This window comes from Oncorhynchus kisutch, linkage group LG26, assembly GCF_002021735.2.
Source record: "Oncorhynchus kisutch isolate 150728-3 linkage group LG26, Okis_V2, whole genome shotgun sequence".
NCBI classification, from domain to species: Eukaryota; Metazoa; Chordata; class Actinopteri; order Salmoniformes; family Salmonidae; genus Oncorhynchus; species Oncorhynchus kisutch.
Genome location: NC_034199.2, coordinates 38,369,974 through 38,389,942, shown reverse-complemented (window position 1 = coordinate 38,389,942; position 19,969 = coordinate 38,369,974). Strand labels below are relative to the sequence as shown.

The following is a 19,969-nucleotide window of genomic DNA, read 5'->3' as shown; positions in this document are numbered from 1 at the left end:
ACAGTATTTTGAGGGGGTCCTACCTGCTCCTTCACCTACAGTATGTTGAGGGGGTCATACAGTATGTTTAGGGGGTCCTACCTGCTCCTTCACCTACAGTATGTTGAGGGGGTCCTACCTGCTCCTTCACCTACAGTATGTTGAGGGGGTCCTACAGTATGTTGAGGGGGTCCTACCTGCTCCTTGACCTACAGTATGTTGAGGGGGTCCTACAGTATGTTGAGGGGGTCCTACAGTATGTTGAGGGGGTCCTACCTGCTCCTTGACCTACAGTATGTTGAGGGGGTCCTACAGTATGTTGAGGGGGTCCTACCTGCTCATTGACCTACAGTATGTTGAGGGGGTCCTACAGTATGTTGAGGGGGTCCTACCTGCTCATTGACCTACAGTATATTGAGGGGGTCCTACCTGCTCCTTCACCTACAGTATGTTGAGGGGGTCCTACAGTATGTTTAGGGGGTCCTACAGTATGTTGAGGGGGTCCTACCTGCTCATTCACCTACAGTATGTTGAGGGGGTCCTACCTGCTCCTTCACCTACAGTTTGTTGAGGGGGTCCTACAGTATGTTGAGGGGGTCCTACCTGCTCCTTCACCTACAGTATGTTGAGGGGGTCCTACCTGCTCCTTCACCTACAGTATGTTGAGGGGGTCCTACCTGCTCCTTCACCTACAGTATGTTGAGGGGGGTCCTACAGTATGTTGAGGGGGTCCTACAGTATGTTGAGGGGGTCCTACCTGCTCCTTCACCTACAGTATGTTTAGGGGGTCCTACCTGCTCTTTCACCTACAGTATGTTGAGGGGGTCCTACAGTATGTTGAGGGGGTCCTACAGTATGTTGAGGGGGTCCTACAGTATGTTGAGGGGGTCCTACAGTATGTTGAGGGGGTCCTACAGTATGTTGAGGGGGTCCTACAGTATGTTGAGGGGGTCCTACAGTATGTTGAGGGAGTCCTACAGTATGTTGAGGGGGTCGTACAGTATGTTGAGGGGGTCCTACAGTATGTTGAGGGGGTCCTACAGTATGTTGAGGGGGTCCTACAGTATGTTGAGGGGGTCCTACAGTATGTTGAGGGGGTCCTACAGTATGTTGAGGGGGTCCTACCTGCTCCTTGACCTACAGTATGTTGAGGGGGTCCTACAGTATGTTGAGGGGGTCCTACAGTATGTTGAGGGAGTCCTACAGTATGTTGAGGGGGTCCTACAGTATGTTGAGGGGGTCCTACAGTATGTTGAGGGGGTCCTACAGTATGTTGAGGGGGTCCTACCTGCTCCTTGACCTACAGTATGTTGAGGGGGTCCTACAGTATGTTGAGGGGGTCCTACAGTATGTTGAGGGGGTCCTACAGTATGTTGAGGGGGTCCTACAGTATGTTGAGGGGGTCCTACCTGCTCCTTGACCTACAGTATGTTGAGGGGGTCCTACAGTATGTTGAGGGGGTCCTACCTGCTCATTGACCTACAGTATGTTGAGGGGGTCCTACAGTATGTTGAGGGGGTCCTACCTGCTCATTGACCTACAGTATATTGAGGGGGTCCTACCTGCTCCTTCACCTACAGTATGTTGAGGGGGTCCTACAGTATGTTTAGGGGGTCCTACAGTATGTTGAGGGGGTCCTACCTGCTCCTTCACCTACAGTATGTTGAGGGGGTCCTACCTGCTCCTTCACCTAGTTTGTTGAGGGGGTCCTACAGTATGTTGAGGGGGTCCTACCTGCTCCTTCACCTACAGTATGTTGAGGGGGGTCCTACCTGCTCCTTCACCTACAGTATGTTGAGGGGGTCCTACAGTATGTTGAGGGGGTCCTACAGTATGTTGAGGGGGTCCTACATGCTCCTTCACCTACAGTATGTTTAGGGGGTCCTACCTGCTCCTTCACCTACAGTATGTTGAGGGGGTCCTACAGTATGTTTAGGGGGTCCTACAGTATGTTGAGGGGGTCCTACAGTATGTTGAGGGGGTCCTACAGTATGTTGAGGGGGTCCTACCTGCTCCTTCACCTACAGTATGTTGAGGGGGTCCTACAGTATGTTTAGGGGGTCCTACCTGCTCCTTCACCTACAGTATGTTGAGGGGGTCCTACCTGCTCCTTCACCTACAGTATGTTTAGGGGGTCCTACCTGCTCCTTCACCTACAGTATGTTTAGGGGGTCCTACCTGCTCCTTCACCTACAGTATGTTGAGGGGGTCCTACAGTATGTTGAGGGGGTCCTACAGTATGTTGAGGGGGTCCTACAGTATGTTGAGGGAGTCCTACAGTATGTTGAGGGGGTCCTACCTGCTCATTGACCTACAGTATATTGAGGGGGTCCTACCTGCTCCTTCACCTACAGTATGTTGAGGGGGTCCTACAGTATGTTTAGGGGGTCCTACAGTATGTTGAGGGGGTCCTACCTGCTCCTTCACCTACAGTATGTTGAGGGGGTCCTACCTGCTCCTTCACCTAGTTTGTTGAGGGGGTCCTACAGTATGTTGAGGGGGTCCTACCTGCTCCTTCACCTACAGTATGTTGAGGGGGTCCTACCTGCTCCTTCACCTACAGTATGTTGAGGGGGTCCTACAGTATGTTGAGGGGGTCCTACAGTATGTTGAGGGGGTCCTACCTGCTCCTTCACCTACAGTATGTTTAGGGGGTCCTACCTGCTCCTTCACCTACAGTATGTTGAGGGGGTCCTACAGTATGTTTAGGGGGTCCTACAGTATGTTGAGGGGGTCCTACAGTATGTTGAGGGGGTCCTACAGTATGTTGAGGGGGTCCTACCTGCTCCTTCACCTACAGTATGTTGAGGGGGTCCTACAGTATGTTTAGGGGGTCCTACCTGCTCCTTCACCTACAGTATGTTGAGGGGGTCCTACCTGCTCCTTCACCTACAGTATGTTTAGGGGGTCCTACCTGCTCCTTCACCTACAGTATGTTGAGGGGGTCCTACAGTATGTTGAGGGGGTCCTACAGTATGTTGAGGGGGTCCTACAGTATGTTGAGGGAGTCCTACAGTATGTTGAGGGAGTCCTACAGTATGTTGAGGGGGTCGTACAGTATGTTGGGGGGTCGTACAGTATGTTGAGGGGTCCTACAGTATGTTGAGGGGGTCCTACAGTATGTTTAGGGGGTCCTACAGTATGTTGAGGGGGTCCTACAGTATGTTGAGGGGGTCCTACAGTATGTTGAGGGGGTCCTACCTGCTCCTTGACCTACAGTATGTTGAGGGGGTCCTACAGTATGTTGAGGGGGTCCTACAGTATGTTTAGGGGGTCCTACCTGCTCCTTCACCTACAGTATGTTGAGGGGGTCCTACCTGCTCCTTCACCTACAGTATGTTTAGGGGGTCCTACCTGCTCCTTCACCTACAGTATGTTGAGGGGGTCCTACAGTATGTTGAGGGGGTCCTACAGTATGTTGAGGGGGTCCTACAGTATGTTGAGGGAGTCCTACAGTATGTTGAGGGAGTCCTACAGTATGTTGAGGGGGGTCGTACAGTATGTTGAGGGGTCCTACAGTATGTTGAGGGGGGTCCTACAGTATGTTGAGGGGGTCCTACAGTATGTTGAGGGGGTCCTACAGTATGTTGAGGGGGTCCTACAGTATGTTGAGGGGGTCCTACCTGCTCCTTGACCTACAGTATGTTGAGGGGGTCCTACAGTATGTTGAGGGGGTCCTACAGTATGTTGAGGGGGTCCTACAGTATGTTGAGGGAGTCCTACAGTATGTTGAGGGGGTCCTACAGTATGTTGAGGGGTCCTACAGTATGTTGAGGGGGTCCTACAGTATGTTGAGGGGGTCCTACAGTATGTTGAGGGGGTCCTACAGTATGTTGAGGGGGTCCTACAGTATGTTGAGGGGGGTCCTACAGTATGTTGAGGGGGTCCTACAGTATGTTTAGGGGGGTCCTACCTGCTCCTTCACCTACAGTATGTTGAGGGAGTCCTACAGTATGTTGAGGGGGTCCTACCTGCTCCTTCACCTACAGTATGTTGAGGGGGTCCTACAGTATGTTGAGGGGTCCTACAGTATGTTGAGGGGGCATCCAAGTTGTTGAGGTCCTACAGTATGTTGAGGGGGTCCTACCTGCTCTTGACCTACAGTATGTTGAGGGGGTCCTACAGTATGTTGAGGGGGTCCTACAGTATGTTGAGGGGTCCTACAGTATGTTGAGGGGGTCCTACAGTATGTTGAGGGAGTCCTACAGTATGTTGAGGGGGTCCTACAGTATGTTGAGGGGTCCTACAGTATGTTGAGGGGGTCCTACAGTATGTTGAGGGGGTCCTACAGTATGTTGAGGGGGTCCTACAGTATGTTGAGGGGGTCCTACAGTATGTTGAGGGGGGTCCTACAGTATGTTGAGGGGGTCCTACAGTATGTTGAGGGGGGTCCTACAGTATGTTGAGGGGGTCCTACCTGCTCCTTCACCTACAGTATGTTGAGGGGGTCCTACAGTATGTTGAGGGGGTCCTACAGTATGTTGAGGGGGTCCTACAGTATGTTGAGGGGGTCCTACAGTATGTGAGGGGGTCGGTCCTACAGTATGTTGAGGGGGTCGGTCCTACAGTATGTTGAGGGGGTCGTACAGTATGTTGAGGGGGTCGGTCCTACAGTATGTTGAGGGGGTCCGTCCTACAGTATGTTGAGGGGGTCCTACAGTATGTTGAGGGGGTCGGTCCTACAGTATGTTGAAGGGGTCCTACAGTATGTTGAGGGAGTCCTACAGTATGTTGAGGGGGTCCTACAGTATGTTGAGGGGGTCCTACAGTATGTTGAGGGAGTCCTACAGTATGTTGAGGGGGTCCTACAGTATGTTGAGGGAGTCCTACAGTATGTTGAGGGGGTCCTACAGTATGTTGAGGGGGTCCTACAGTATGTTGAGGGGGTCCTACAGTATGTTGAGGGGGTCCTACCTGCTCCTTGACCTCGATGCTGTGTTCCCCCTCCAGGATCAGAGTGACCGCCTGCATGATCTGCTTCCCATGGGAACTCATGATCTGGTCTATGTGCTGAGAGAGAGAGAGAAAGAGTTTTTGTCTTTAAAGGAATTTGGAGAGCTGTGTGTGTGTGTGTGTGTCTCTGTCTGTCTGTCGGTCTGCCTGTCTGTCGGTCTGCCTGCCTGCCTGTCTGCCTGTCTGTCTGCCTGTCTGCCTGTCTGCCTGTCGGTCTGTCGGTCTGTCGGTCTTACAGGTCGTGTGGAGAGCAGGTTCCGTAACAGGCCCAAGGTCTTCATCAGGACGTTAGTGTCCCGGTCAGAGAGCAGACGGAAAAGCTGCTCCGTCCCCAAAGCTCTCACAATCTCCCCTTTCACCTTCTGGTCTGCCTGGAACGCCATGTTCTAAACACAAACAAACAACAAAAAGGGTGTAGGTTAGACAGACACTACCAAAGCTCTGGTTGGAAGATTGTCAGCTGAAGTGTTCCCTCACTGCTTGTTCTCTACTGATTCTGAGAATCCTCCAGCCAAGATCGCTAAGAAACCTGGGAAGTTTGGTTATGCAACCTTTTGTCGAGGTAAAGTGGGCGAGCAGAGAAAGACAAGGAGGGGGTAAAGTGGGGACTCACCATGAGAGCCCAAATGCCGTTGACCCTCAGGGCTGGACTGTCACTCTGGGTCAGACTGCACAGTAACTCTACCACCCCTGACTCCAGGATAGGCTGCAGACATACACAAAACACATACACTTACTCCCACTGGTCAAGATAAACGGCAAATATACAACCTGACAGCTAATATTTAGTCCTAAAAAGTCAAGCAAATTTTACTGAGTAGTAGTGTTGTATTACTACCTACCACTAGGTAACAGTAGTAGTGTTGTATTACTGCCTACCACTAGGTAACAGTAGTAGTGTTGTATTGCTGCCTGCTACTAGGTAACAGTAGTAGTGTTGTATTACTGCCTACCACTAGGTAACAGTAGTAGTGTTGTATTGCTGCCTGCTACTAGGTAACAGTAGTAGTGTTGTATTGCTGCCTGCTACTAGGTAACAGTAGTAGTGTTGTATTGCTGCCTACCACTAGGTAACAGTAGTAGTGTTGTATTGCTGCCTACCACTAGGTAACAGTAGTAGTGTTGTATTGCTGCCTACTACTAGGTAACCGTAGTAGTGTTGTATTGCTGCCGGTCTCACCTCTTTGCTGGGGGAGAACTCCAGCAGCAGATTGCATAGTGTAGAAGAGGCCATGACCAGCACCTCGTCTGGAGCGTTCTGTAACAACTACACACAGAGAGAGAAGAGTACCTTCAGTCTTAATAATAGCCCCAAATATTGGCCATTTCCTCTGCAGCTTACACAAACATGATGTGACTATATAGAGATGTAGAGGGTAATACTAGAGTACAGACCTTCATAAGGGGTTTCCATACTGCGTGGTCATGAAAACTAGTCCTCAACTGCTGGACTGACCGGGACAGACTGTGAAGACACCTGGACACAGAGTGAGACAGAGGAAGAGTCAAATATCTTAGGTACAAGGAGATCTTTATAGGCTAAGAGGGCAACAGTTTCAATATACAAATTCTTTGACTCTATGGGTCAACTGAACAAAATAGTTATTTGGTTTTATAGTGGTAGGGCCTCTATACTACGTTCGGGGTATCTTGTATTTTACAGACTACAACCACACATTTTGTGACAGGCAAATTAATAAAGGCAAGAAAGGAAAATAAAAATGGGCCGGGGTAATAAACATGGGTAGAAGGAATGAATAAAACACGGGTAGGGGGAATGAATGAAACACGGGTAGGTGAATGAATGAAACACAGGCAGGGGTAATAAAACACAGGTAGGGGGAATGAATGAAACACAGGCAGGGGTAATAAAACACGGGTAGGGGGAATGAATGAAACACAGGCAGGGGTAATAAAACACGGGTAGGTAGAATGAATGAAACACAGGCAGGGGTAATAAAACACGGGTAGGGGGAATGAATGAAACACAGGCAGGGGTAATAAAACACGGGTAGGGGGAATGAATGAAACACGGGTAGGGGGAATGAATGAAACACTGGTAGGGGGAATGAATGAAACACGGGTAGGGGGAATGAATGAAACACGGGTAGGAGGAATGAATGAAACACGGGTAGGGGGAATGAATGAAATACGGGTAGGGGAAATGAATGAAACACGGGTAGGGGAAATGAATGAAACACGGGTAGGTGTAATGAATGAAACACGGGTAGATGTAATGAATGAAACACGGGTAGGGGGAATGAATGAAACACGGGTAGGGGGAATGAATGAAACACGGGTAGGTGTAATGAATGAAACACGGGTAGATGTAATGAATGAAACACGGGTAGGGGGAATGAATGAAACACGGGTAGGTGTAATGAATGAAACACGGGTAGATGTAATGAATGAAACACGGGTAGGGGGAATGAATGAAACACGGGTAGGGGAATGAATGAAACACGGGTAGGTGTAATGAATGAAACACGGGTAGATGTAATGAATGAAACACGGGTAGGGGGAATGAATGAAACACGGGTAGGGGGAATGAATGAAACACGGGTAGGGGGAATGAATGAAACACGGGTAGGTGTAATGAATGAAACACGGGTAGATGTAATGAATGAAACACGGGTAGGGGGAATGAATGAAACACGGGTAGGGGGAATGAATGAAACACGGGTAGGGGGAATGAATGAAACACGGGTAGATGTAATGAATGAAACACGGGTAGGGGGAATGAATGAAACACGGGTAGGGGGAATGAATGAAACACGGGTAGGGAGAATGAATGAAACACTGGTAGGGGGAATGAATGAAACACGGGTAGATGTAATGAATGAAACACGGGTAGGGGGAATGAATGAAACACTGGTAGATGTAATGAATGAAACACGGGTAGGGGAAATGAATGAAACACTGGTAGGGGGAATGAATGAAACACTGGTAGATGTAATGAATGAAACACGGGTAGGTGAATGAATGAAACACTGGTAGATGTAATGAATGAAACACGGGTAGGGGAATGAATGAAACACTGGTAGATGTAATGAATGAAACACGGGTAGGGGGAATGAATGAAACACTGGTAGATGTAATGAATGAAACACGGGTAGGGAAATGAATGAAACACGGGTAGGGGAATGAATGAAACACTGGTAGGGGGAATGAATGAAACACTGGTAGGGGGAATGAATGAAACACGGGTAGGGGGAATGAATGAAACACGGGTAGGGGGAATGAATGAAACACTGGTAGGGGGAATGAATGAAACACGTCTAGGAGGTAATGGAACATTAAGCAGAGAACTGAAAGAAGGCATACATTTTATTGCTTGTGTACATGTTTGTTTACTGTCATTGTTGGTGTTTGTTGGTTATTATATGTTTGTTACATTTAGAAATTCAGATATATGTACTATTTGTTTATGATGTTTACCTGAAAAAAGGAATATTATATAATTTAAAAAGTATATGTAGACACACACGTCAAAAGTTTGGACACACCTACTCATTCAAGGGTTTTTCTTTATTTTTACTATTTCTACTTTGTAGAATAACAGAAGACATAAAAACTATAGATATGGAATCATGGGGCGGCAGGGCAGCCTAGTGGTTAGAGCGTTGGACTAGTAAAGCTGACAAGGTACAGATCTGTCGTTCTGCCCCTGAACAGGCAGTTAACCAACTGTTCCTAGGCCGTCATTGAAAATAATCATTTGTTCTTAACTGACATGCCTAGTTAAAAAAAAGATTAACAAAAAGTGTTAAACAAATCAAAATATATTTGAGATTTGAGATTCTTCAAAGTAGCCACCCTTTGCCTTGATGACAGCTTTGCACACTTGTGACATTCTTTCAACCCGCTTCATGAGGTAGTCACCTGGAATGCATTTCAATTAACAGGTTTGCCTTCTTAAAAGTTCATTTGTGAAATGTCTTTCCTTCTTAATGTGTTTGAGCCAATCAGTTGTGTTGTGACAGGGTAGGGGTGGTATACAGGAAATAGCCCTATCTGGTAAAATACTGTTGTTTTATTTCTTTACCTACCTATTGTTCACCTAATACCTTTTTTGCACTATTGGTTAGAGCCTGTAACCTTTATTTATTTAACTAGGCAAGTCAGTTAAGAACAAATTCTTATTTTCAATGACGGCCTGGGAACAGTGGGTTAACTGCCTGTTCAGGGGCAGAACGACAGATTTGTACCTTGTCAGCTCGGGGATTCGAACTTGCAACCTTTCGGTTACTAGTCCAACGCTCTAACCACTAGGCTACCCTGCCGCCCTAAGTAAGCATTTCACTAAGGTTTACACCTGTTGTATTCAGCGCACGTGACAAATAAAGCTAGATTTAATTTGATGTGATGGTTGCTGATAATGGGCCTCTGTAGATATTCCATTTTTTTTTTTATCTGCTGTTTCCAGCTACAATAGTCATTTACAACATTAACAATGTCTACACTGTATTTCTGATCAACTTGATGTTATTTTCATTTATTATTTAAATATTATTATTTTTAAATGAGCTTTTCTTTCAGAAACAAGGACATTTCTCAGTGACCCCAAACTTTTGAACGGAAGTGTATATATATATATATATATAAAATAGAAAGGAACAGAATGTGACAGGACACTCAGTGGAGAGCAGAGAAGTAGAGAGTGCGTTTTCCGTACCTGACGGCTGCTAGCCGCACCTTGATGCTGGATTCTGACAGGCCGCTCACTATCCTGTCCATCATGTTCTCGGTCTCTGTGATCTGAGGAGGGAGAAACAGGAGCGGGGGGTTACGAGAAGGACACTTCTAAAAGTGGCTGGGTTAGGGTGGGTGTGTGTACTGTTGGAAGTCACCTTCTTGCGGATGTCTTCATCGTTGGAGCCCAGTGAGGCGTACAGTTTGAAGGCAGCTTGCCTCAGCTCATGTGCGTGTTTCAGGTCGTGATCCAACTGCAGATAAATAAACATTTAAATAAAACATTATTTTTAGGTAAAAGAGATTTCTGTCCAAATGAAGGACTGTTCTTTTCTCACCACAGTTTCAGTGTTTTCCTGATGGTCACTGTTTTCTCTGCCTTGTAAGACTGCCTGGCTAGGTTCAATGACTACAGTCCAGTGTCTCACCCTCTTGATGTCAGTGATGGCGCTGACAGAGCTGGGGTATTTGAAGTAGTCAGCCAGCATGGCCACTAGGTGGTCGGTTACACTGGCGATCCTCTGCAGCTCCACATCGGGCTCCATCAGGTAGGCCAGGGTCTCTGCCCCCTCCACACGCTCATCCAACAGACGCTCCTTACTGCACATCCTCACCAGGCACGGCAGGGTCTACAGACAGGGATGGAACCAGAGTTCTACATACAGGTTGGCACTTGTTGGGATGACTCATGCACTGGAGGCAGCTCTGCAGGGTGGTCACTAGCTGGCATTGCCACAAAGTCATCAAATCTGATTTTAACCCTAACCACACTGCTAATCTTGTGCCAAACCCTAAACTTAAATTATTACCAAAAAGCTACATTTTGTTTCCACAAATGCTTTACGTTACAGACAATTTTGAAACCGCTCTGCTTCCAGGATATGATCCATCCCAATAAATGTCCGCACGCACACACGCACACACACACACATCAGTATTAGATGGAGTCGTTAGATGGGTGCACAATGGTACAAGCAAACTAGTATAATCACCTTCAAAACAATGCACCTGTCATCTGTTCTGATGGCTCCCGCCCGACACATGTATGTTAGACTGGGGGGGGGGGCAGAAAGAGAGAGAGGGAGAGAAATGTCACCTTCAGAACGAAAAACACTTTCACACACTTAACTTCAGTCCGCAGATTCACACCTACTAGCACTTACGTCGACATGGTCAATCTTGGCACACTTAGTTTAATAGTCAAGTGAAACACTCACCACTTGGCTGCTGTGAGCTGCATTTCAATGGGCAGATCCCTTTGCAACATTCTGACAAACACCTGAGAGAGCAGATCCCCATCAACCAGCACTGAGAACAGAGAGGAGAACATAGATTTGTATCGTAGCATCATAATACTATATTATCACCATCTGACAACATGTCTGCTACCATGACGATAACAATGTAATGGCAGTAACAGAACACCTCTGACACAGAGTAAACAACATAACTAGAATCTGTCCCAGTTAGGTCTCAGAGCAGACAAGAATGAAATAGCGAGAGAGAGGGAGGCAGGGAGAGAAAAGGAAGAGAGAGGGAGGCAGGGAGAGAAAAGGGAGAGAGAGGGAGGCAGGGAGGGAAAAGGGAGAGAGAGGGAGGCAGGGAGGGAGAGAAAAGGGAGAGAGAGGGAGGCAGGGAGGGAGAGAAAAGGGAGAGAGAGGGAGGCAGGGAGGGAGAGAAAAGGGAGAGAGAGGGAGGCAGGGAGAGAAAAGGAAGAGAGGGAGGCAGGGAGAGAAAAGGGAGAGAGGGGGAGGCAGGGAGAGAAAAGGGAGAGAGGGGGAGGCAGGGAGAGAAAAGGGAGAGAGGGGGAGGCAGGGAGAGAAAAGGGAGAGAGAGGGAGGCAGGGAGAGAAAAGGGAGAGAGAGGGAGGCAGGGAGAGAAAAGGGAGAGAGAGGGAGGCAGGGAGAGAAAAGGGAGAGAGGGAGGCAGGGAGAGAAAAGGGAGAGAGGGAGGCAGGGAGAGAAAAGGAAGAGAGAGGGAGGCAGGGAGAGAAAAGGAAGAGAGAGGGAGGCAGGGAGAGAAAAGGGAGAGAGAGGGAGAGAAAAGGGGGAGAGAGGGAGAGAGGGAGAGAAAAGGGAGAGAGAGAGAGGCAGGGAGAGAAAAGGGAGAGAGAGGGAGGCAGGGAGAGAAAAGGGAGAGAGAGGGAGAGAAAAGGGAGAGAGAGGGAGGCAGGGAGAGAGAAATAAAAAGGAAAAGTAGTCTTACCATTCACCAATGTCATGGAGACCTGAGTGTTCTCATAGGCCAGGACTGAGAAGCATTTTAATGCCTGCATACGTACCTGTATGGCATGAGAGAACCAAAGAAAGAGAGGTAGAGATAACAGGGGGGAAAGGGGAGAGAGGGTGAGAGAGAGGTTTTTTGTGTTGTTTTTGTTTTAACCTTTATTTAACCAGGCAAGTCAGTTAAGAACAATTTTTTATTTTCAATGACTGCCTAGGAACAGTGTTCAGGAGCAGAACGACAGATTTGTACCTTGTCAGCTCGGGGGTTTGAACTTGCAACCTTCCGGTTACTAGTCCAACGCTCTAACCACTAGGCTACCCTGCCGCCCCAAGGGTGAGATGTCAATACAATTCAATTTAAGGGGCTTTATTGGCATGGGAAACATGTGTTAACATTGCCAAAGCAAGTGAGGTAGATAATATACAAAAGTGGAATAAACAATCAAAATTAACAGTAAACATTGCCCAAACAGAAGTTTCAAAACAATAAAGACATTACAAATGTCATATTACGTATATATACAGTGTTGCAATGAGAGATGTGAGAGATGAGAGATGGTTGAACTGAGACAATGGGTGAGTAATAGTTTCAAACAGTACCTTATAGGAGAGAGAGATGAGCATGGGAGCAATGTTCTGGATCGCCCCGTGATTAAACAGAACCGTCTGATGCTCTGGACTCTACAGAACACACACACACACATAACTGAGTCATTCCTCAGACAGACTAATTAACATGTCTTCAACTAGATGACCGTTTTAAATGTGTACTGCTGTACTGACCTTGCAGCAGTGGGAGAAGATCTGGGTGATGTAGTCCTGCGTCCGCGGAGACCGACTCAGCAGGGACATCAAGTGGGGAATCACAGTGGGGTCCTGAAGGAGACAGACACTGTGACTGTTCACCCGGCTCAGAACACACGGCTCAGATGAGTGCTAGAGAGAGCATGTTGTAATATTACGTTACACCTATGGATGTGTATCAGAGAACAAGTGACTAAGACTTACAGTGTAGAGCAGCTGCACTGGGGTGACTGGACTGATGAAGACTGTCCTGAGGCAGCGAAGACAAGCCTCGATGAAGATCAGGTCTGGACATACGAGACCTGCATATACACAGAGAGCATAAGTCACTGATCGAATCACATTTTATTAGTCACATGCGCTGAATACAACAGGTGTAGACCTTACAGTGAAATGCTGAATACAACAGCTGTAGACCTTACAGTGAAATGCTGAATACAACAGGTGTAGACCTTACAGTGAAATGCTGAATACAACAGATGTAGACCTTACAGTGAAATGCTGAATACAACAGGTGTAGACCTTACAGTGAAATGCTGAATACAACAGGTGTAGACCTTACAGTGAAATGCTGAATACAACAGGTGTAGACCTTACAGTGAAATGCTGAATACAACAGCTGTAGACCTAACAGTGAAATGCTGAATACAACAGGTGTAGACCTTACAGTGAAATGCTGAATACAACAGATGTAGACCTTACAGTGAAATGCTGAATACAACAGGTGTAGACCTTACAGTGAAATGCTGAATACAACAGGTGTAGACCTTACAGTGAAATGCTGAATACAACAGGTGTAGACCTTACAGTGAAATGCTGAATACAACAGCTGTAGTAGACCTCACAGTGAAATGCTGAATACAACAGGTGTAGACCTTACAGTGAAATGCTGAATACAACAGCTGTAGACCTTACAGTGAAATGCTGAATACAACAGGTGTAGACCTTACAGTGAAATGCTGAATACAACAGCTGTAGTAGACCTCACAGTGAAATGCTGAATACAACAGGTGTAGACCTTACAGTGAAATGCTGAATACAACAGGTGTAGACCTTACAGTGAAATGCTGAATACAACAGCTGTAGACCTTACAGTGAAATGCTGAATACAACAGCTGTAGACCTTACAGTGAAATGCTGAATACAACAGGTGTAGACCTTACAGTGAAATGCTGAATACAACAGGTGTAGTAGACCTCACAGTGAAATGCTGAATACAACAGGTGTAGTAGACCTTACAGTGAAATGCTGAATACAACAGGTGTAGACCTTACAGTGAAATGCTGAATACAACAGGTGTAGTAGACCTTACAGTGAAATGCTGAATACAACAGCTGTAGACCTTACAGTGAAATGCTGAATACAACAGGTGTAGTAGACCTTACAGTGAAATGCTGAATACAACGGGTGTAGACCTTACAGTGAAATGCTGAATACAACAGCTGTAGACCTTACAGTGAAATGCTGAATACAACAGCTGTAGACCTTACAGTGAAATGCTGAATACAACAGCTGTAGACCTTACAGTGAAATGCTGAATACAACAGGTGTAGACCTTACAGTGAAATGCTGAATACAACAGCTGTAGACCTTACAGTGAAATGCTGAATACAACAGATGTAGACCTTACAGTGAAATGCTGAATACAACAGCTGTAGACCTTACAGTGAAATGCTGAATACAACAGATGTAGACCTTACAGTGAAATGCTTACTTACCTAACCAACAATGCAGTTAAGAAAAATAAGTGTTAAGTTCAAAATAAAAAATAAAGTAATTGAAGAGCAACAGTAAAATAACAGTAGCGATGCTATATACAGGGGGTACCGGTACAGAGTCAATGTGCGAGGGCACCGGTTAGTTGAGGTAATATGTACATGTAGTTAGAGTTAAAGAGTCTATGCATAGATTAGAAACAGAGAGTAGCAGCAGTGTAAAAGAGGGAATGGGGACAATGCAAATAGTCTGGGTAGCCATTTGATTAGCTGTTCAGAACTCTATGGCTTGTGGGTAGAAGCTGTTAATTAGCCTTTTGGACCTAAACTTGCAGCTCCGGTACCGCTTGCCATGCGGTAGCAGAGAGAACAGTCTACGACCAGGGTGGCAGGAGTCTGACAATTTTTAGGGCCTTCCTCTGATACCGCCTGTTATAGAAGTCCTGGATGGCAGGAAGCTTGGCCCCAGTGATGTATTGGGCCGTACGCACTACCCTCTATAGTGCCTTGTAGTCGGAAGGCCGAGCAGTTGCCGTACCAGGCAGTGATGCCACCTATCAGGATGCTCTCGATGGTGCAGCTGTAGAACTTTTTGAGAATCTTTTCAGTCTCCTGAGGGGGAATAGGCTTTGTCTTGCCCTCTTCACGACTGTTTTGGTGTGCTTGGACCATGATAGTTTGTTGGTGATGTGGACACCAAGGAACTTGAAGCTCTCAACCTGCTCCACTACAGCCTTGTCGAGGAGAATGGGGGCGTGCTCGGTCCTCCTTTTCCTGTAGTCCACAATCATCTCCTTAGTCTTGATCACGTTGAGGGAGAAGCTGTTGTCCTGGCATTGTCTCTGACCTCCTCCCTATAGGCTGTCTCATTGTTGTCAGTGATTAGGCATACCACTGTTGTGTCATCAGCAAACTAAATGGTGTTGGAGTTGTGCCTGGCCATGCAGTCATGAGTGAAGAGGGAGTACAGGAGGGGACTGAGCACGCACCCCTGGGGAGCTCCAGAGTTGAGGATCAGTGTGGCGGATGTGTTGCTACCTACCCTCACCACCTGGGGGGCGACCCATCAGGAAATCCAAGATCCAGTTGCAGAGGGAGGTGTTTAGTCCCAGGGTTGTTAGCTTAGTGATGAGCTTTAAGGGCACTATGGTGTTGAACGCTGAGCTGTAGTGAAGGAGTAGCATTCTCTCGTAGGTGTTCCTTTTGTCCAGGTGGGAAAAGGAAGTGTGGAGTGCAATAGAGATTGCATCACCTGTGGATCTGTTTGGGCGGGTTACCTTAGTGTTGGGCACAGGGACTATGGTAGTCTGCTTGAAACATGTTGGTATTACAGACTCAGCCTGTGGACAGGTTGAAAATGTCAGTGAAGACACTTGCCAGTTGGTCAGTGCATACTTGGAGTACACGTCCTGTTAATCCGTCTGGCCCTGCAGCCTTGTGAATGTTGACCTGTTTAAAGGTTTTACTCACATCAGCTGTGGAGAGCGTGATCACACAGTCTTCCGGAACCGCTGATGCTCTCATGCATGCTTCAGTGTTGTTTGCCTCGATGCCAGCATAGAAGTAATTTAACTCATCTGGTAGGCTAATGTCACTGGGCAGCTCGCGGCTGTGCTTCCCTTTACAATAATATTTTGAAGATAAATACACAACGCAGAGGATGAGAGGACAATAGTACTAAACTAAATATAGTACCAATGGTCAATAGGGAATTGTCAACGTAAATAGGAGTTGGGTTTCAGTTCAACAGTTGTTTAAAATCTGTGAAAGGTCACTCCTGAACTCAGAGCTACATGCGCTACATTCCGTACATTGAGTCGGGAACAGGATACTTGTTATTTGGCCATGTGGTACTGCAAGGTCTTCTCATTGGTTAACCCCAGACTAGGGTGGGGGGTTATAAATGGGAGACTGAACATCTACCTCCCAGCACAACATCTTGATTTGTCCTTTTCAAATAAACCTATTGTCCTCCCCCTGATATGCTTTGGAGTTTGTGTTATTGAAGAATAACATCAATTGCTAACACCTTTGTAGTCTGTAATAGTTTGCAAGCCCTGCCCCATCCGATGAATGTCGGAGCCGGTGTAGTACGATTCAATCTTAGTACTGTTTTGATGCTTTGTCTATTTGATGGTTCGTAGCAGGGCATAGCGGGATCTCTTATAAGCTTCCGGGTTAGAGTCCCGCTCCTTGAAAGTGGCAGCTCTAGCCTTTAGCTCAGTGGGGATGTTGTCTGTAATCCATGGCTTGTGTTTGGGGTGTGTACGTACAGTCACTGTGGGGACGACGTCATCAATGCACTTATTGACGAAGCCAGTGACTGATGTGGTGTACTGCTTAATGCCTGAAGAATCCCAGAACATATTCCGGTCTGTGCTAGCAAAACAGTCCTGTAGCTTAGCATCTGCGTCATCTGACCACTTCTTTATTGACTGAGTTACTGGTGCTTCCTGCTTGAGTTTTTGCTTGTAAGCAGGAATCAGGAGGATAGAATTATGGTCAGATTTGCCAAATCGAGGGCGAGGCAGAGCTTTGTATGCATCTCTGTGTGTGGAGTAAAGTTGGTCTAGAGTTTTTTTTCCCTCTGGTTGCACATTTAAAATGCTGGTAGAACTTAGGTCAAATAGATTTCAGTTTCCCTGCATTAAAGTCCCCGGCCACTAGGAGCGGCGACTCCGGATGAGCATTTTTCTGTTTGCCTATGGCCGCATACAGCTCGTTGAGTGCGGTCTTAGTGTCAGCATCGGTTTGTGGTGGTCAATAGACAGCTAACTATTTTGGTAAAAACTGTGTGGTACAGCTTATCATGAGATACTCTACCTCAGGCAAGCAAAACCTAGAGACTTCCTTACTATTCGATTTTGTGCACCAGCTGTTGTTTACAAATATACACAGACCGCCACCCCTTGTCTTACCGGAGGCTGCTGTTCTATCCTGCCGATACAGTGTAAACCCCGCCAGCTGTATGTTATTCATGTCGTCATTCAGCCACGACTCGGTGAAACACAAGATGTTACAGTTTTTAATGTCCCGTTGGTAGGATATACGTGATCGTAGTTAATCTATTTTGTTATCCAATGATTGTACGTTGGCTAATAGGACCGATGGTAATGGCAGATTACCCACTCGCCGTCGGATCCTTACAAGGCACCCTGACCTACGTCCCAGATATCCCTGTTTCTTTCTCCTGCGAATGACGTCCGACTCGTTAAAGAAAGAATCTTCTTCCAGTACTGGGTGATTAATCTGTCCTGATATCTAGAAGCTCTTTTCAGTCATAACAGACGGTGGCAGAAACATTATGTACAAAATAAGTTACAAATAAGGTTAAAAAAACACACTCAATAGTACAATTGATTAGGAGACCGTAAAACGGCAGCCATTTCCTCCGGTGCCATTATCTGTTCGTTGTTTCCCTATTGTTTGCAGTGTGTGTGTGTGTGTGTGTGTGTGTGTGTGTGTGTGTGTGTGTGTGTGTGTGTGTGTGTGTGTGTGTGTGTGTACCTTGCAGCAGAGCAGGGATGATGTGACAGTCCACCAGGGACTTGATGTTGTTCTCTGTGCCCATGGCCAGACTGCCCAGTACCACCACACACTCTGTCCTCAGCACCACCGCACCCTCTGTCCTCAGTTCTGAGCCCAGCAACACCACACACTCTGTCCTCAGTTCTGAGCCCAGTACCACCACACCCTCTGTCCTCAGTTCTGAGCCCAGTACCACCGCACACTCTGTCCTCAGCTCAGAGCCCAACACCTCTGTCCTCAGCTCAGAGCCCAACACCTCTGTCCTCAGCTCAGAGCTGGATAAGCCCTGCTGGAGCAGGTACAGTAACCTGGGGGGAAGGAAGGATAGACTCCGTGAGAGAGAAAAAAAAGAAGACAGGAAAAGAAGGGAGGTATGAGAGGAGAACGAAGGTAAGGGGGAAAGTGAGAGATACCTGGGCACAGCTCCCAGGACAATCAGGTTGGCTTTCTGTTTGTTGTTTCCGATGACAGCATTCTTCATGTCACTGTGAACACACACACAGAGTCAGATGTGTGGAGCTCCCTCAGCATGTTACCAACAGCCACAATAACGACACTTGTCAGAGTTCATCCACAGTATAATTCCTATCACCAGCGCTAAATACGTCTAAACACTAACTTAAAAGCTAAATACGTCTAAACACTAAACTAAACGCTAACTAACGTCTACAGGCTCAGCTGAGAAGCATCAGTGCTGCTCCAGCTTGTTAACATATTGCTTTGAGACGATAGAATACTGATTATAAACTGGGTGGTTTGAGCCCTGAATGCTGATTGGATGAATGCCGTGGTATATCAGACCGTATACCACGGGTATGACAAAACATTACATTTTTACTGCCCTAATTATGTTGGTAACCAGTTTATAATAGCAATAAGGCACCTCAAGGTTTGTTGTATATGGCCTGTATACCACGGCTAAGGGCTGTATCCAGGCACTCCGCGTTGCGTCGTGCAGAAGAACAGCCCTTAGCCGTGGTATATTGGCCATATACCACACCCCCTCGGGCCATATTGCTTAAATATCACACACCATTTATATAAGCCAATAACATATGAAAAGTTATCCAGAGTACAGAATTCTAACTGTGGTTCGCCAAATGATGAGACCCTATAGAATGTAATGCATGCGATATAAAGATACTAGTAGTTAATGGAGTAGAATAGCCATGAGCTGGCAGAGGCCAGTGGAAAAGAACAGCTGCACCAGTCAGGTAGTGATGCGGCCAGCTGCCTAAAACCGTAACCAGAGCTGGGCCTCTGAGAAAAAAAATAAAGATGAAGCAGACTGACTGATCACACACAGGTCGTACAGCCACATGTAAACAAAGTGGTCTAAGCAGCTCTCACTGAGCTCACACTGGGCATTCAGACTCACACAAGGACAGACACAGAGGCTATGTCCCAAATGGCACCTATTTCCCATAAGGCTCTGGTCGAAAGTAGTGCACTAAGTAGAGGAAAGGGTGCCATTTGGGACAAAAAAAAACAAAGAGGGACAGTGACAGGAGAAATATAAAGTGTTCCTATAGTAAGACATAGGCTAATACAACACAAGGTCATGTAAATTATAATGTACTTACATGACTCCCTGCAGCACTTTCTGTGGATCGGGGTGGAACAGCCGGTCAACATAATGGCGGCTGGTGGCCGTGACCTCCTGCATAGTGACACGAGAGAGAACAACAGTGAGTCGGTACTGGCCTCCCTCCTCTTCCCACCGCTGACGCCAACCACACACACACTCAGCAGTCAGGACTGGTCAGGGGCCAGACAGATACGCCATCCCAGAAAAGCCCCTCCTAACTATACAACTGGTCAACAGGCACTAGGCTACTCTCGTCAAGCTGTAAACTCATCCAGAGCACGAGACGGCTGTATGCCACTTAATAACTTTATCATCGAGTGGTGGGGACTGTCCTGTTCCGCACTACTCATTTTGTGAAATACTCTACATGACAAAAAATATGTGGACACCTGGGCCCAAATTCACAAACTCTTAAGAAGAAATGTCTTCTTTAATGCAATTTTTTCCTTAAGAAACTTCTTACGTTTTTTTCGTAAGTAGTGTTT

At 46.8% G+C, this 19,969-nt stretch overlaps 1 protein-coding gene across 3 annotated transcripts in view; it reads right to left on the bottom strand.

Annotated features, from left to right (window-relative positions):
* armc8 (armadillo repeat containing 8) overlaps window positions 1–19,969 on the bottom strand; it is a 30,030-nt gene that overhangs the window by 5,648 nt on the left and 4,413 nt on the right. For all 3 annotated transcript variants that reach the window (XR_004205638.1, XR_004205639.1, XM_031805814.1), the window contains exons 2-18: window positions 19,480–19,556; window positions 18,310–18,381; window positions 17,876–18,204; window positions 12,858–12,955; window positions 12,633–12,725; window positions 12,450–12,530; window positions 11,830–11,905; window positions 10,842–10,932; window positions 10,617–10,677; window positions 10,053–10,253; window positions 9,783–9,878; window positions 9,608–9,690; window positions 6,328–6,409; window positions 6,113–6,199; window positions 5,546–5,638; window positions 5,169–5,318; window positions 4,894–4,989 (exon numbers count right to left, since the gene is read on the bottom strand). Coding sequence is in view for 1 of the 3 variants with exons in the window: in XM_031805814.1 (XP_031661674.1) it covers window positions 4,894–4,989; window positions 5,169–5,318; window positions 5,546–5,638; window positions 6,113–6,199; window positions 6,328–6,409; window positions 9,608–9,690; window positions 9,783–9,878; window positions 10,053–10,253; window positions 10,617–10,677; window positions 10,842–10,932; window positions 11,830–11,905; window positions 12,450–12,530; window positions 12,633–12,725; window positions 12,858–12,955; window positions 17,876–18,204; window positions 18,310–18,381; window positions 19,480–19,556 (1,866 nt within the window). In the remaining 2 variants the exon portion in view is untranslated. The remainder of the gene's footprint in view (window positions 1–4,893; window positions 4,990–5,168; window positions 5,319–5,545; window positions 5,639–6,112; window positions 6,200–6,327; window positions 6,410–9,607; window positions 9,691–9,782; window positions 9,879–10,052; window positions 10,254–10,616; window positions 10,678–10,841; window positions 10,933–11,829; window positions 11,906–12,449; window positions 12,531–12,632; window positions 12,726–12,857; window positions 12,956–17,875; window positions 18,205–18,309; window positions 18,382–19,479; window positions 19,557–19,969) is intronic.